Genomic DNA, 14,871 nt, shown 5'->3' on the forward strand with positions numbered 1-14,871 from the left:
GGTCTTCAAAACTCAATTGTGTAATTGAATAATGGCAGCATAAAAAAAGAGAGATGACAAGGAGGGGGAAAGTGATGGGTAACAAGAACTCAGTGGGTGATAGCTATGCAAGAAGGACGTAATAATTTGCACGTGAAGGATAGATAGCATAAAAGTCAAGTCTACTACGGGCGATATATATTTATATATTGTAAAGCAAAGACGGAGAAACTCATAAATCAACAGCGAATTTTAAAGGCTTTCATGAGCCAAGCATCGCATATATATGTCCCTACAGGGTATATATATAATAGCCCAACAGAGAACAATATATTTTTCTTGAAAATTGAAATGTTATATGAGGCAGTCTTTCTTTAACCCCATCGATCTGGTCATTTGGTTCAATGGTAGACAGCACTATCTGCTTTACGATACGACCTCATCTCATCCCAACAGAATATATTCAGCTTCGTATATATTATCACTCCACCATATCAACACATTATTGCTCGTCATCTCCTGTACGATTACATTTTAGCCACCCGTCTTTGCTTCTTCCCTCTTTCTTTTGTCGCCGTCTTCCTCTCCCTATACTACATTCTCTCAATTATATCTCGCTTCCTCCTGCTTTCAAAACTATGTCCACTGTACAAGCTCTCTAGTTTTCGACACTCTGCCTCCAATAACTGTACCCTCTCTCTCTCTCTCTCTCTCTCTCTCTCTCTCGTGCTTGAGAAATATATTTTTCAATTCTCTAAACCTCCCATGTTTATGCCGGTCTTTACAGAGCTATCTATTCAATTTATTGGGACGGCTATGCATATGATCCGTATCACATTATTTGTTTTTTTTTTTTTGGGGGGGGGGGGAGGAAGACAAATCATTTCATGTATTTTTTATTATCTTGGCCAAGGATTTATTTATCCTTCTTATGGAGTTGGCCAGGTAACAAGGAACTATTTTTATTTTTTATGCACTGTTTGATTATATTTGATCCAACTGACTAAATTCGAGCACCGTCTTGGTAGTCTCCAAACACGAGAGTAATCCAGTAAGGAACTATTGGGTTGTGGCCTAGTGTGCTAAAGGATTTGGGCTTGTCAAGGCCCAATTTTATCCCAGCAAGACCCAACCTCGCTTTCAACACCCGCTACGAGGTGGTGGACCTCATGAGAACAGAGAAAAAATAGTCGTGGAGGATTATTAAAGCAAGGAGTAGATATAGTCCTGAGTTTTTTTTTTTTTTAAAAAATTATTTAAAGGAATATCCTGATCTTTTCTTCTCTCTGGTTTATGGAGCATTATTAAAGCAAGGAGTTGATATAGTCCTGAGTTTTTTTTTTTAAAAAAAATTATTTAAAGGAATATCCTGATCTTTTCTTCTCTCTGGTTTATGGAATAATTATCTATTAAGACACAAAAAATTAAAGGTATGATTTATTGATATTAATTGAAATCTGGTATACAACATCTGTGCAGCCATTGTCTTTCTAAACCCTGCATTTTACTTGTGAGGAGAGTGAAAAATGGTGGATTCTACGCCTACATTAAAACCTGTTAACTGTGCGAGTCAGGTTAGAACTTTTTTGATTGAGAAATATGCTGTTTAATTTAACTTGTTTCCTACGTTGTTACCTCACGCTGCTTCGGGAGCCAGCGATGACGGTGCACCTACCGGTCCATCCTCGGCCTCTTGGGCCACTTCTGGTGCTTCCACCGACGGCGACGGCGATGGAGATATTATTGGGGCCAAAAATAACCGCGATGAAGATAGAGATGTTGTCGGTGATGGCGATGGAGACGGTGTTGACGACGAGGGTGATGGTGATGGTGATGGAGATGATCCCTCCGGCGCACTTGCCGGCGCCGTTTCAGGCGACTCTACCGGCGCTTCTGAAGGTGAAGGCGAAAGTTCAATATCTCCGACGAGTGGCGATCCCGAATCTTCCGGAGGCGGTGCTGGACTCCCTTTGCCCAGGCCAATGTTGCTAGAACCAAAAACCATATAGCAGCCATATATCTTGAATTCTAAGTTTCCAAATCAAACTTGAAAAAGAAGTGGAAAGCTCTGGCATCTTACCTCTTAACCCAGTCACTCCAGGGCGATCCACCATGACTGCTCTCACTCATGGCGTCTTGGCATCGTTCAGAGCTTGCTGAGCAGTGCCGTCCTGGAGAGCTTTTTTGGCTTCATCACTATTTGCGGCCTGTTCTATGGTCTCTTGAGAGATCCCTGCCTGTTGTGCTTGGTCCAGCACGCTCTGTAGATTCAATTCTCCCATTACCATTGGCATGCCCACCACCATTGACAATATTACTACGGCTACTACCGCTGCTTCTAACCTCATCTGTCCCATTTCTTATTATTCTATTGTTTGGATCAGTCTTTCACACTAATTGACTATTCGGGAACAGCAGATATTTGTGATGAGTGCTTCCAGTGCCATAAATAGTTATGAGATTGGCGTGTTGGGTGCTCCTGCGTCACCATTCCATGAGGTTCATGCATTATGCGGATTTGTCGTCTACCGATGAATTCCCACGTTTTATTCTCCGACGTTAGAATTTTAGATTTTTCACGGTTATTCCCAACTGTTTTAATTTTCCAAGCCTTCTTTTACGGCCTTACCTAGTTTTTTTTAGATGTATTCTTGCGCAAGTCCGAGTTTTGAGCAAAAGCTGACCCCAGGTCTTAAATACTCTACTACATTTTTGAACTAACGAAGCACGAATTGACAAAACTAATGAAGCAGCTTGAATACACTCCCCCTCTTCTAGTTCTAAACTTCCACGGTTAATTGTGGTATACTAGACCTGAACAAATATAATGTAAATTTAAGAATTTAAATTTTCTGTTGGGATTTCGTGAGTTTCATAAAAACTATATTTTTAAGAAAAAGAGATAATTTTATACTTTACAAAACATAATAAAATGAGTAAAAATATTTAAAAAAATCACATGAATTACGAGGATTTAAATTCTAAATTTAACCACCGTGACATTAAAAATGTGTAGTTCTAAAGGGATAATGTGTGTGTGTGTGTGTGGAGTAATACACAGGTATAAGGATTTTTCGTTTGTCGTCGTTAATTTGCCATCGCGAACATGAGTCTTGTCTTCGAATAACTCGGTCAAAGGGAGAAAGGGCTGGGAAAGAATCTCCGGCCGGTCATTCACTCGTCTGGCTTCGTTGATTAATTTATACTGATAATTGGTGCATGAGGCATGAGGCTGTTGACCCTACATCGCTTTCCTTCCTTCCTTAATCTTCTCCAATGAAAAAGTGTGGCCTGCCGATTGTTATGATTTTATACTTCTAAACCTTTCTATGTTGTTTGGTAAAAAAAAAAAAAAAACCTTTTTATGTTGTAAATAAGCCATAACTCACTTTAGTTTATCTTTTTAATTTAGTATGTATTAAAGAAAGGAGTAAATGTAGGAAGGTAACGTGCGAACAAAACCCAGTCTTTTTCCTATTTATCGTGGAAACTTAAAAGTTTAGGACATTCAGAGTCGTTTAATTCCTCTGTCTTCAGTGTTTGATGACCTCTTCTGTGGTAAAAACAAAAACAAAAACAAAAAAACAAAAGAAAAGAAAGGTCCCGTGACTGTGCCACCAACCAGACTCGTTGACACGACTGGAATTAAGGTACAAAAACTGGCCAGAAGAACAAGAGTTCATAAACGCGTTTACTATATGCAATACAAATAAGGCTAGTTGTTTGGAAGGTAGCGAGAATTTATTCAATGCAGTATTCAATGGCGACGCACATATACAAGAATTTTATGCTGCTTCGTGTAATTTCGATACTTTTTTGAAAATTTCTCATAATAACTATCAATTAGATTCATGTCCCCGTGCATTCACAACAATATTTTAATTTTTGAAAATAAAAATAAAAATACATTATAAAATATATTTTTCTTTTATTTTATCTTAATTATAAAAATTTTTATTTTTAAAATTTATATGAATCTCCCTTAAAATTAATAGTTAAGAGTTACAAAATATGAATATTCCTTCAATTTTTAAGTTTTCATTTCTACCAGTCTAACAATTAACTGGCAATTATTATTCTTGATATATTCTTTTAAATTTTTATTTTTATTTTAAATTTATCAGTCATACAAACTAATTTATTTCATATTTTTTACAAAATTAAATACATACTTTATCTTTTAAAAAATATAAAGTATTTGTAATCAAATATCACCCCAATAAAGTAGTTATTTGTCTTTATAGTAACACCATCTTTTCATGTTTATTATTTAATTGGATGTTTCACACTAAAATAATATAAAATAATTTATTCATTATGAAAAATTTTGAAAAAAAAAGTTAATGGTTACAAGTTTAAATAGTAAAAATGATTTATATTTGTTAACATGCAGCTCCTAAGAAATAATCCTTTAAAAGTACTTTATATATTTTAATGGAGAGAGTAAGTTAACTAAAATAATATTTCACACACAAATTTGCAAGTAAAACAATGATTATTAAGAAACGATTAAGTGTGGAGTGGAAGATAAATTTATTAATATTATATAATTAATTTACAGCACATATTTTTTATTGTTGAGATTTGAGGCACATAATTACATCAATATTTTTCATAAATGTTTAAATCATAATCAACTTTTACACATAAATAATAAAATAATAAATTTTTATTCCTTATGCATTTGAAGAATAGAAAAAAAAACTTGTTTTATATATGCTCACACAAACTATATTGATTTGTTACCCTGTATTAATAATAAATATTCCTTTCATTAAACAAATATAAAATATTTTTAATTAAATTTTATACTTAATAAAGTAGTTACTTATCTTCAAACTAATCTTATTTTTATATTTATTTCTATTTAATATGGTGTTTTACCCTAAAATAAATATAAAATAATTTATTCAATAGAGGTACTTAAAAAAAGATAATTATTATATCTTAAAATATTAAAAATACCTTATCCTTTTCAACATTAAACCCCTCAAAAAATACCTTACATTTTTTAATAGAGGGAGTATAGAAAAAATTCTTTGCATATCTAATATTTATTATTTTATTAAAATTTTATATTTACCATCAATTTTTAGTATAAAATCCTACATGATCTCTAAAAATTAAAAAATTTATTATTTTTTAACCTTGTTTACATTTTTAAAATTTATAAATGTAAATCTCACTCATATTTTTTAATGATAGGTCCTACACACAACTTTAATTTTTTAAAAATTAAGTTTATTAAAATGTTACATTCCCTCCATTACTCTTAGAGTCTCAATTCATGCTGAGTTAAAAATATAGAAACATGTAAAAAATTTATAGTCAAACATAACTCTTAACAATTTTAGCTTTTAGGTTGATTTGGCTGGTTTAAATATCCAAATTATTAAAAAAATATTTTATTTTATTTTTTTATTGATTCCATACACTGCAATTCTGAATATCCTTTTTAGCCAGTTTATATATTTAATTTTTTAAAAAGTTACAAAATAAATATATTTAAATAATAAAATGTTAAATTTTTTGGTGATTTAAATGATTTTCTTAATGGTTAACTAATGGTCATGTGGATGGAAATAAAATAAAATCTTAAAAATAAAAGGAGGGTTTGTATTTTACAGCTGTCACACTAAAAAAATATTTATATGGGTTTCAAAAAATATAAGAGAGGTATAATTAATTAAGAAAAAATAGATAACATATTTTTCTCATTTTTAAGCATAAGTTTCATATGTACTGTACCCATATGAAAAATAAAAAATAAATAAAGAAAACGTTACATTCATAACAAATTTTTTTAACAAAAAAAAAATGTGGTGATGGTAACAAACTAAAAGAAGACAAAGTCGAATGGTACTGTTGATTTACCGACAATGTTACAATAGTAAAAGAGAAAAAAAAAGAGAAAAAAAATTGAAGACATTTTTTATAAACTACTGTTCATCAGACATTTCAAATTTATATAGATATAGATAGTATCATCCATGCGAGTTCTCCCCAATTAAATTAAACATAGAGAGGAGCGTATGCGAAAAATACTTTAAACTCAAACAAAGGAAAAATGTATAAACTATATACGTGTATTAAGAAATTAATATATTTTTATTCAACGCTTAGAGTTGGTAGAGGACGGGAGGAGAGTCCTCCGCCGCAGTCAAGCCAAAAGAAAACAAACGTGGTATCGCGACATTGTTCATGCTTTGGCCTGCGGTCGAATTTCAAATTTCAAAATAGTAGATAAAGACTGTGGACATGAGGTCATTCTGTACGAATAATAATAAAAAAATGATTGGCAGAAGGGAAATTTGAATTTAAATTTAAATTTAAATTTGAGATTAGTTCATATGTCATATAGCGTTATATTATTTATTCAGAAAATTACAAAAAATGTATTTTTCAAAAAATTTAAACTTTATACTGACAACTCTTCAATTATGTTTTAATCATAAAAACATATTTTCATTTTAAAAATTCATATAAACATATCTTAAAATTAAAATATGCATTATATAAACATCCTGTGTATGTTTCAAATTTCATTTCTATCCATTAAACTATTAGTTAATTATTAAATTTAATTTTTAAATTTTTAATTTGATCAAAATACTTCTCCTTAACACGAGAATCATCTAAATATCTATATTTACCAAAAAATATTTTTTGTCTATATATACTTTTAAAATTTTTATTATATTATAAAGTTTATTAATTTTTATTATATTATAAAATCATAATTTTTTCAAATTTATTGAAACCTATTTATTTATATTTTTTTTGAAATTGGTAAAAATATACTTCAAACACGTATTTTTGTTCATCACATAATATAAAATTATATAGGTTCAAGTGATTATATAAACATTTAAAATTTCTAAACATGTTTTTTACAATTAAATTAAATACCTACTAAAATAATATAATTTAGAATTTATTAAAGTGAGAGGTAAGTTAGTAAACAAAATATAAATTTTATTTTAAAAATAACTTTTTAAAATCCTCTTAGAATATTCCTAACTGAGTCAACGATTAAAAGTAAATTGTATATGTTTTTACAATAGAAAAGAGGTATATATAATTAAGGTAAAATAAAATGATGGTGAAATATTTTACTCTAAATTTAGAGAACCAAATTTTATCTTGTCAACAAAATTTTATTTTGTCAAATACAAGAACGAATATTTCAATTCTCAACAATAAAAATGACTATGGCTTCAGAGGCACTTAAAAAATACTCCCTCTATTTTAAATTAAAAAAAACTTTTAAAAAAAAATTAAGCATATCAAAGTATAAAACACTTTGATAAAAATAAAATTTCATTAATAATATTTTTTTTATTATTATTTTTTTCATATATTCTCTCTATTTAATATTCTTTTATCAATAATGTATTAAATGAAAGATATTTTTAAAAGTTTATATTTTTATTTTAAAATAATAAAATTGTAAAATATATTTAATAAATTTTATTAATATATAAAATTTTATTTAAAAGTCACTTATAGTTTAAGATGAAGAGACTGTTAATATGTAAAAAATATTTAATTATCCATGAAACATAAAAACAGGAAAAATTGAATAAAAGAAAGGTGGAAGAAAAAGTGATCATGCGTCTCTGTTCATACGCAGGAGAGGATGTTAATTCCCCTGGTTGACTAAAACTACCATCAAGCCTTACCTGCCCTTTTTAATTAAAAAAAAACGGATAAGAAAAAGAAAAACTGATTGTGAATTTTAAAACAAGGTAATGAATAAAAAATAGTCTCTGTTCCCTTTCTCTCCTGGTACCCCTCCTTTTCGCTTTTTGCGTGTTCATGTTCATTTCATGAATAGGTAGCGACGGCGGGTCCAATTTATTTAATAAAGAAATACAGTCTCTCTCGGTCTCTCGCGTCAGAATTGTTGGAAGCCGCCCTTCAGAAGACGAGCGCTCATCACAAGGCATCTCCCAATCTGCTCGATTGTTGAAGCATCTTCACTTATTCCTCTGCTTTCTGAGTTCCCATGGCCAACACTACTCTCTCCAAAGCTTTGGACCCTTCACCTACTTCTCAAGTCAAGGTACTGACCCTCTAATCTCTTCTTCCCCCTTTACCCCATCATGTTTCCTTTACTATTGATGCCTTCCATTCAATTATTAAACTCCAGCTATTTTACGATTTGGATTAGAAACAGCACAGAGCAGAAAGCTTCAAGAGAGAACTTGACTAAATGAATGAATATATATATATATATATATATTGTCTGGTTTCTTCACAAGTCGCTTTCAAGTACTTATATTTCATCCTAATTTCTTGTTCGTCCAGGTGCACCGTTCATTATGTCTGGATCTTGGGAAATTTGTTGAAAGAATTTCCAAAGTTGTGTTAGCCATTGAATCCACCCGGCCAAATTGTACGTCAGCAGTTCGGGCACTATGCTCCTTACATTTCGCTTTGGATAAGGCCAAGTCAATTATCCAGCAATGTTCTCACTCCAGTAAACTCTATCTGGTAACTTAATTCCCCACTGATCTTTGTGACCATCTTGATAAGTGCTCTTTCAGATCAATTTCAACTTAATTTGAAACATTCTTGTTTGCTTGTTTGCTTGCTATCATTTGTGTATTGTGCCCAATACGTGGGCCTTCAAGTGCCTCGCATAGCTGATGCTTTATACACTGTCTATTTGCTTGAAATGGAAACCTTTTAGGTAGTCATGGCACACAAGATAGTTTCAAGATGTGAAAAATTACGGGGTGATCTGGAGTTATATTTGACCCAAATTCAACAAGTAGTCCCAAATTTGTTGGATGTTGAGGTGGGTTTCAACCACTGATAATTCAGTTTCATTTCTTCAATAGAATCCTATCATGTTTGATTATCATTTAACTTGGTCAGTGATGTCGGGAATTGACCTGCAGATATCTGGAATCATAAATGATCTTAGAGCTGCAGAATTTTCCTTAGAATCCGCAGAAGATGAAGCTAGGAAGTCATTACTGGAACTGCTTAACAAGGATTTGCCCGGCTCAGAATCTCTAAATAATGTTGAACTTGATGCTGTTCAGATGGCGACTTTGAGGCTGAAAATGACAACTCCTTTAGCTCTCTTAGAGGAGAAAGCAGCTCTCAAGTCGCAAATGGGAAAGGTCAATGGAGCAGATCAAAGGGAGATAGAACTTGTGAAATACTTTTTATATCTGCTCATCAAATACAGGAAATACTTATGTCAGTTTCAAACTAGAGACCAGTCCGAGAAGCATGCCCGGCATCATCAGTCTATGGAGCATGAGCTGGATGTGGATGATGAAATACATGAAATCAAACAGGATAACTCAGTGAACCTTCAAGTTGAAGATTCTTGAGTTTGGTCACCTGCAGACTAATTGTTGATTTGTATAAAATCAGAACTTGATTGGAAATGTTGGTTGGTTGTCTGGGCCACGGTAGATTGTCCAGAATTCTTTTCTTGTTAGACTGTATGAAGAAAGGCACTTTTTAGTTGCTTTTACTTTTAGACAGAATGCATTAACCTTTTCCATGGACGTCCTCCCTACACGCAGTATATCGAAATATTTTTAAAAAACAAGGTAAAAGAGAAGAACTTTGAGATCAGCTCAAGTGCAAGTCAATTAGTTTTCAACACGTGGATAAATGAGTATTACCATAACTATACCAAACTACATACGGAAGAAGCAAAGCATAAAGCAAGAATTGCTTTGGCAGAAGGTAAAAGAACTTTCTGCAATGAGAGGCAATCTGTTAACTAAAAAAATTGATTTGATGGAATCCATGTAAGATGCTGCGAAGGAAGAAGAAATAAACTACAAGTTGATGACGCAAGTCCCTGAAGTGTCCAGGGTATAAATATTCATGCTGGTCCTGTAGTACAAGTAGATTACAAAAGCAAACTGCAGCATTACATTGAGCCAAAAAAGGAGCAAGTCATTTTAAACATCCATGAAGGGAAAGAGGCAGCCATTTCGTTTCAGAATCCCTTGGATATCAGAAGCATCCGTCCCGGGTCTTGCTGCTGAATCATCGTCTCGTTGTCCAGAAAAGAAACCCAAATCGGCATTTCGTCCTTCGGGGATCGCCCCTGCCCAACCCCAACAACACTTACCTTCTCCTCCACCTCAACTCTCGACCATATCGTCCCCCCTCGGCTCTGAGCCTTCCTCTCAGAATCACCACGTGAAGTCGCCTTTGAAAACCATCCCACCAAATGCTTCCTCTCAACCCCAAAAGAGGTCTCCACACCATATAGGAAAATTGGGAAACATGGAAAAATCAGCTACAACTCTAAAGACTCTAACTAACGCTGAGAAATTGGGGACTGACGCAGGGAATGCAGGGACTCCATTGGAAAAACAGTGCAAGTTCCATGAATCTGAAGAAATGGGGAAGTTAACGCATAAGCCTCAGGTAAAAGCGCAGGATCCAGTCTCCGGACGACAACAGCTGATCGACCCACCATTACGAAGGGAGTCTCGAGGAGAAAAGAAGCAGTCGGAATCACCAGAAACAGCAGTGAGACAGAAAATGTTTGCCACCTCCAACCCATCTGGTAATGACACCAAGGTTTTGAGTTCAGCGGATCCTAAGGTCAGTAACGTGTCATACAAATCCTCTCAAAAGCCTCTTCCACCCAACATGGGCAAAGCTCCATTGCAAAAAGAGACCAGAGAAGATAGGTCAAACTGTGATCATAAACTAGCGACCGGGCGCCTAACTCAGCCCGTGGATGAGAATCCCATTAGTGTGACAACTCTGGCTGGCGATAACAGAGGAGCTACCATGAACATAGGCTCTAAGTCGGGGAAGAAAGAGTGGTCAATCCCCATATACAGGGCCTACAAAAAAAATCCAGAAGAGAGGCCTGAGGTGACCACCGACGGGAAGGAAAGCTACGAGGAAGAGCCCGGTAATTCAGTGGAGAATGAAGTGGGTAACGCATATGTGAACAGTAATATACAGAGTCTCAACAACTCCTTGATGTGTCAGAGTTCGATCAACGACAGAGACCCTGGGGTTCATCTGACTCTTCCCCAGAAGCATGTCGAATCCGTCAGGTTTGATAGTAAACGAGATCCGGAAATTAGAAAGCCTGAGGTAAACGTTAGCCGGAACGACGGGTTAAGAATTCGAAGACGATGCTTGAGAGGACTCTTGGCGGAACCAAGCGACTCCGACCCAGATAACCCAAACAAGCCTCAACGTCACGGTTGTAAATACAAATGCGGAAGTATTTAATTGAAAAGGACCAAGATATGAGGTTCTGTAACCAAATTTGAGTGACTTTCGTTCTGAAAGAGATATACACTATTGCCCTGCAAACAAGCGTATGGCATTCCTCTTTAAAATTGGACAACAAGATGTGATGGGATTCAATTTGGAGATCGGAAATTGGATTTAGTTGCTAATAAATAATTTATAAGTAGAGAGAACTTTCATTTGTTTATGTTGTGTATTAATTAACTGTTCACGAAAGCCCTTCATTGCTCTCACGGACCACGGAACCAAAGGAGCTCCATTTTTGAGCGGCGACTGTGCCCGTCATTGCCCGTAATCTATTAGTTTTACTTATTCCCTCCCTTGATATAAGTCATACTTTTTGAGTTTTGAACAACAGAGACGTATCAAAATCAATGCTTCCGTGAGAAAGAGTGTATTTTTAAATGTCAAAAGTTGATTTGAATTTTTATAAGGGTATTTTTGAAATATAATTACAATAAAAAATTTGTATTGATACTTATATTTAAAAAAAATTGAAACTGTTCTTTAAATAATAAATATAAAAGATAAAAAAGATTGAAATATTATATTTAAGATTAAAATAACCTCACGAGTTCACGATGCAATGGAGTAATGATAGGCGGAGGGGAAAAGAGGTGGACGCCTCTATTGCAGGGAGTAGGGATGGGACAGGACAAGATTTGTTGAAGAACGTTGGAGATACATGTTTTTCATGTAAACGGTGACGGCTTGAGAAATGAGAACGCATATTCATGGAATTAGATATAAATCGGGAAAGAGTCTCTATCCAAATCCAGGTCATGATTGGATGGTTACTCAGGCATGACAGGACTGTGAGGGAATCCAGTTGACAGGATAAGCTTAACGGATTATGTATGTCTAGAGATGCATGGCAATCATCCGGGGGGTTTCCGGCTTCCGGGGGGCGGCAATAGTGGCGTGGTTTTCAATGAGCGTGTTGAGAGGGAAGCGCGTCAGATGTGATCTGGATGGATTAGAGAGTAGGGAGCAAGTCAACAACACCTGGACTGGGCAAGCCACGATGACCAAATTATCCAAATCCCTCAATGTTGGGTGGTTACCCCACCGCCACGATTTATGAAATTGAAAAGTGAGGCTGGTCTTGGCTCCGCCAATTTAAATATATATATATATATATATAGAATTGAGTTTGAGTTTAAAATTATAATTTTGAAAAATTTTATTTTAGTATCTTTAATTTTTTTTTTACAAGAAAGAACTTTCTTTGTCAATTCGGCGTTTTAATATTTTTCATTTTTCCTATCTTTACAATTGATTAAAAAAAATTACTCAAACATATTCAATTATTAAAATTAATTCTTTAATATATTATCCAAATATCATCATGTTTTGTTAATAATTTTTTCTATAATTGATTTTTGTCAATTGATATCCAAACACACGCTCTACTCTTGGAATCTCAAAATTGGAATTTTGATCAACTTTCGCGCACCAACGAGTGCAAAAGCAGAGAAGTGTCGCACCAGATATAATTCAATTTATATATATTGAGTACACCTAAAAAATTTCCATGATATAATGCTTTACGATTTTCTATCGATATATGCACGATATCAGTTTTAAATTGAAAAAATAATTACATATAACTAATGGCAGTTAAAAAATAAAAAATGTTTCATGTTACAAATAGTATAATTTCTTATAAATTTTATATTTATATATATTTAATCGTATCATCACTGTCAGGTGGAATTTTTCTTTTAAAAAAAGGCATAATAAACTGTAGGTAATTAGTGCTTAAATTTATTACGGAGAAACATTCCTTAGATTTTTTTAGAAGAAAATTCTCAAAACTTTATTCCGGAAAACTGCTAACCGCGTTGTTTGTAAATCCGTGGGCTGCCTGAAGTCCCGAACTCCGAGGCCTGGAATATTCAAAGACTGTGGCCCCGTTTAAGAAAATAAAATCAGGATCTTCTTTTCATCGTAACTTTGTCACGACCGAGGTTTATATATATAAATGATAATGATATTGGGGCCCACCTTGTTTCATCACGGATAAAATATACGCTAGGGATAAGAACAAACTAAATATATTTAGGTTAAGAAAAATATATCTTCCAATATATATAGCACCGAAGGACAAGGGCACAGTAAGACGAGTGTGATATCCGGAGACAGACACTGAGGGATAGAGAATTTGAGCAACAAGAATGGGTTCTCTTATGTCAGGATGGGACTCTCCCACCTTAGATCCAAAATCAGGTACCAAATATTATTACTTCAGGGGTGTTTATTGTTTCTCTCTGTTTTATGATTTAGCTTTTGATGGATTGATCTCTGAAGAGGGTAAGTTTTCTCTTGTTCCAGCAAAACTTGAGAGGAACAAGTCTCTCACTAAAGAAGAAATAGATGCTTTCTGGAGATCACGGAAGCAGATAGAGGAGGAACACCTCAAAGCTATTTCTAGAACGTCAGAAAATAATGAGGTCTGGGATTGATAGCTGATAACTGTTAGAGCTTTTTTTTTCTATGCGCGGGTTGTTAAAACACGAAAGGCTAACTACTAATAAACGGTGATTAACATTTGGTGGGGACAGGCCAGCAAACACCAGGAATCTGAGAAGTCAAGCAGCGTGGACTTGGCTCGCATGAAAGAGTTCATGGGTGGGGATACTAGCAATAGCTGGGAGCAGCTGATGAAGAAAAATTGCTGGTGAGTATCTTTTGCTTTACCGATGAATGAATCATTGAATAGATGAAAGAAGTAAGAGAAAGCACATGGTTGGTGTGTGCAGGTGGACTAAGAGTAGCTGGGCATTTCTTAACGAACCTCCGGTAATGGAAGCTGCTGCTAACAAGTACGCGGCGCAGTTTCACGTGGCCGATTTGGCATCTTCTAAAATGAACTCCGGAGACGGAATTAGTGCTGCTTGATAGAATACGAGTTTTCTCTTTGCCCTGTAAATATTTGCTTATGCTCGGTATGTGCGTGCATGTTTTTCAACTTATGGAGTATATATACATCAAGCTGGGATCTTCTCCGCTTGTGGAGAGATCTTGAGATAGAAAGAGTGTGTAAGGAGATCATTTGATGAGTCTCTCTGTGCTTTTCTCTTCTTTTTCTTTTTTCTTTTTAATTATATCGAAAGGATTCATATTATATACTGCCTATGTATATACTCAACTTGCTGTCCAGAGCGCCTTGAGATACTGTGTGTTTTATTTTACTTCATTATTGGCAGTGATCTCTCCAAACGAATGAATATGGATAATAGATTGAGTTTATATACATGGATGGGTGGTGGATGGACATTCAATTTCGTGGTTGTATTTGGGAGCTTGATTGCCTGTGATAGCAGAACGCTAGCGAAATTCGCATTCCCGTTCAATGGCGAGTGAAGTGTTCTGGGCCTACGCTTTGGACCTGCAAAAGGCCTTAGGTCATCAGCCCTCCAGCCCACCTATTTGTCTCCACACCTTTAAAATTAATATAATTTCTCACATTTTTATATTTTATAATAACATGGAGCTAGTTGCTTCATCTCAAAGACTTGAATTATTTTTAATCGCATAAAGAACATGATTTTTGAAGATTAGACTCTTCCAGAATGCCATTTCGTCTTAGTCACAATCCGATCCGATCACTTCTATCTGGGTTTCTCCCAC

General features: G+C 34.3%; 4 protein-coding genes across 4 annotated transcripts; 3 read left to right on the top strand and 1 right to left on the bottom strand.

Moving 5' to 3' along the window:
• Positions 1-1,403: 1,403 nt before the first annotated feature.
• Positions 1,404-2,410, bottom strand: LOC129319010 (vegetative cell wall protein gp1-like). The gene is made up of 2 exons (XM_054964042.1): positions 2,060-2,410; positions 1,404-1,967 (listed from the first exon to the last, which is right to left on the bottom strand). Exons 1-2 carry the CDS (start codon positions 2,107-2,109, stop codon positions 1,616-1,618), a joined length of 402 nt encoding a protein of 133 aa, XP_054820017.1. The 5' UTR covers positions 2,110-2,410; the 3' UTR covers positions 1,404-1,615.
• A 5,366-nt stretch (positions 2,411-7,776) lies between these two features.
• LOC129318112 (U-box domain-containing protein 5-like) lies at positions 7,777-9,475 on the top strand. The gene is made up of 4 exons (XM_054962686.1): positions 7,777-8,044; positions 8,290-8,475; positions 8,675-8,782; positions 8,886-9,475. Exons 1-4 carry the CDS (start codon positions 7,988-7,990, stop codon positions 9,327-9,329), a joined length of 795 nt encoding a protein of 264 aa, XP_054818661.1. The 5' UTR covers positions 7,777-7,987; the 3' UTR covers positions 9,330-9,475.
• A 139-nt stretch (positions 9,476-9,614) lies between these two features.
• LOC129318110 (uncharacterized) lies at positions 9,615-11,423 on the top strand. The gene has a single exon (XM_054962684.1). The coding sequence runs from the start codon at positions 9,925-9,927 to the stop codon at positions 11,215-11,217; it is 1,293 nt and encodes a 430-aa protein (XP_054818659.1). The 5' UTR covers positions 9,615-9,924; the 3' UTR covers positions 11,218-11,423.
• A 1,893-nt stretch (positions 11,424-13,316) lies between these two features.
• Positions 13,317-14,411, top strand: LOC129318113 (uncharacterized). Its single transcript, XM_054962687.1, has 4 exons — positions 13,317-13,467; positions 13,573-13,691; positions 13,803-13,918; positions 14,001-14,411. The coding sequence occupies exons 1-4, from the start codon at positions 13,416-13,418 to the stop codon at positions 14,137-14,139; spliced, it is 426 nt and encodes a 141-aa protein (XP_054818662.1). The 5' UTR covers positions 13,317-13,415; the 3' UTR covers positions 14,140-14,411.
• Positions 14,412-14,871: the final 460 nt, after the last annotated feature.

Source organism: Prosopis cineraria, unplaced genomic scaffold, assembly GCF_029017545.1.
Source record: "Prosopis cineraria cultivar Desert tree isolate PC_DT_omini unplaced genomic scaffold, ASM2901754v1 PC8, whole genome shotgun sequence".
Classification (NCBI taxonomy): domain Eukaryota; kingdom Viridiplantae; phylum Streptophyta; class Magnoliopsida; order Fabales; family Fabaceae; genus Prosopis; species Prosopis cineraria.

Excerpts from the sequence above, each read along its gene's own strand:
- LOC129319010 (XM_054964042.1), bottom strand. The coding sequence starts at position 2,109 with ATGAGTGAGAGCAGTCATGGTGGATCGCCCTGGAGTGACTGGGTTAAG. Across the intron at positions 1,968-2,059 it reads TGGAGTGACTGGGTTAAGAG|CAACATTGGCCTGGGCAAAG; the intron begins GTAAGATGCCAG and ends TTTTGGTTCTAG.
- LOC129318112 (XM_054962686.1), top strand. The coding sequence starts at position 7,988 with ATGGCCAACACTACTCTCTCCAAAGCTTTGGACCCTTCACCTACTTCT. Across the intron at positions 8,045-8,289 it reads CACCTACTTCTCAAGTCAAG|GTGCACCGTTCATTATGTCT; the intron begins GTACTGACCCTC and ends TTGTTCGTCCAG. Across the intron at positions 8,783-8,885 it reads CAAATTTGTTGGATGTTGAG|ATATCTGGAATCATAAATGA; the intron begins GTGGGTTTCAAC and ends ATTGACCTGCAG.
- LOC129318110 (XM_054962684.1), top strand. The coding sequence starts at position 9,925 with ATGAAGGGAAAGAGGCAGCCATTTCGTTTCAGAATCCCTTGGATATCA.
- LOC129318113 (XM_054962687.1), top strand. The coding sequence starts at position 13,416 with ATGGGTTCTCTTATGTCAGGATGGGACTCTCCCACCTTAGATCCAAAA. Across the intron at positions 13,468-13,572 it reads CACCTTAGATCCAAAATCAG|CAAAACTTGAGAGGAACAAG; the intron begins GTACCAAATATT and ends CTCTTGTTCCAG. Across the intron at positions 13,692-13,802 it reads GAACGTCAGAAAATAATGAG|GCCAGCAAACACCAGGAATC; the intron begins GTCTGGGATTGA and ends TGGTGGGGACAG.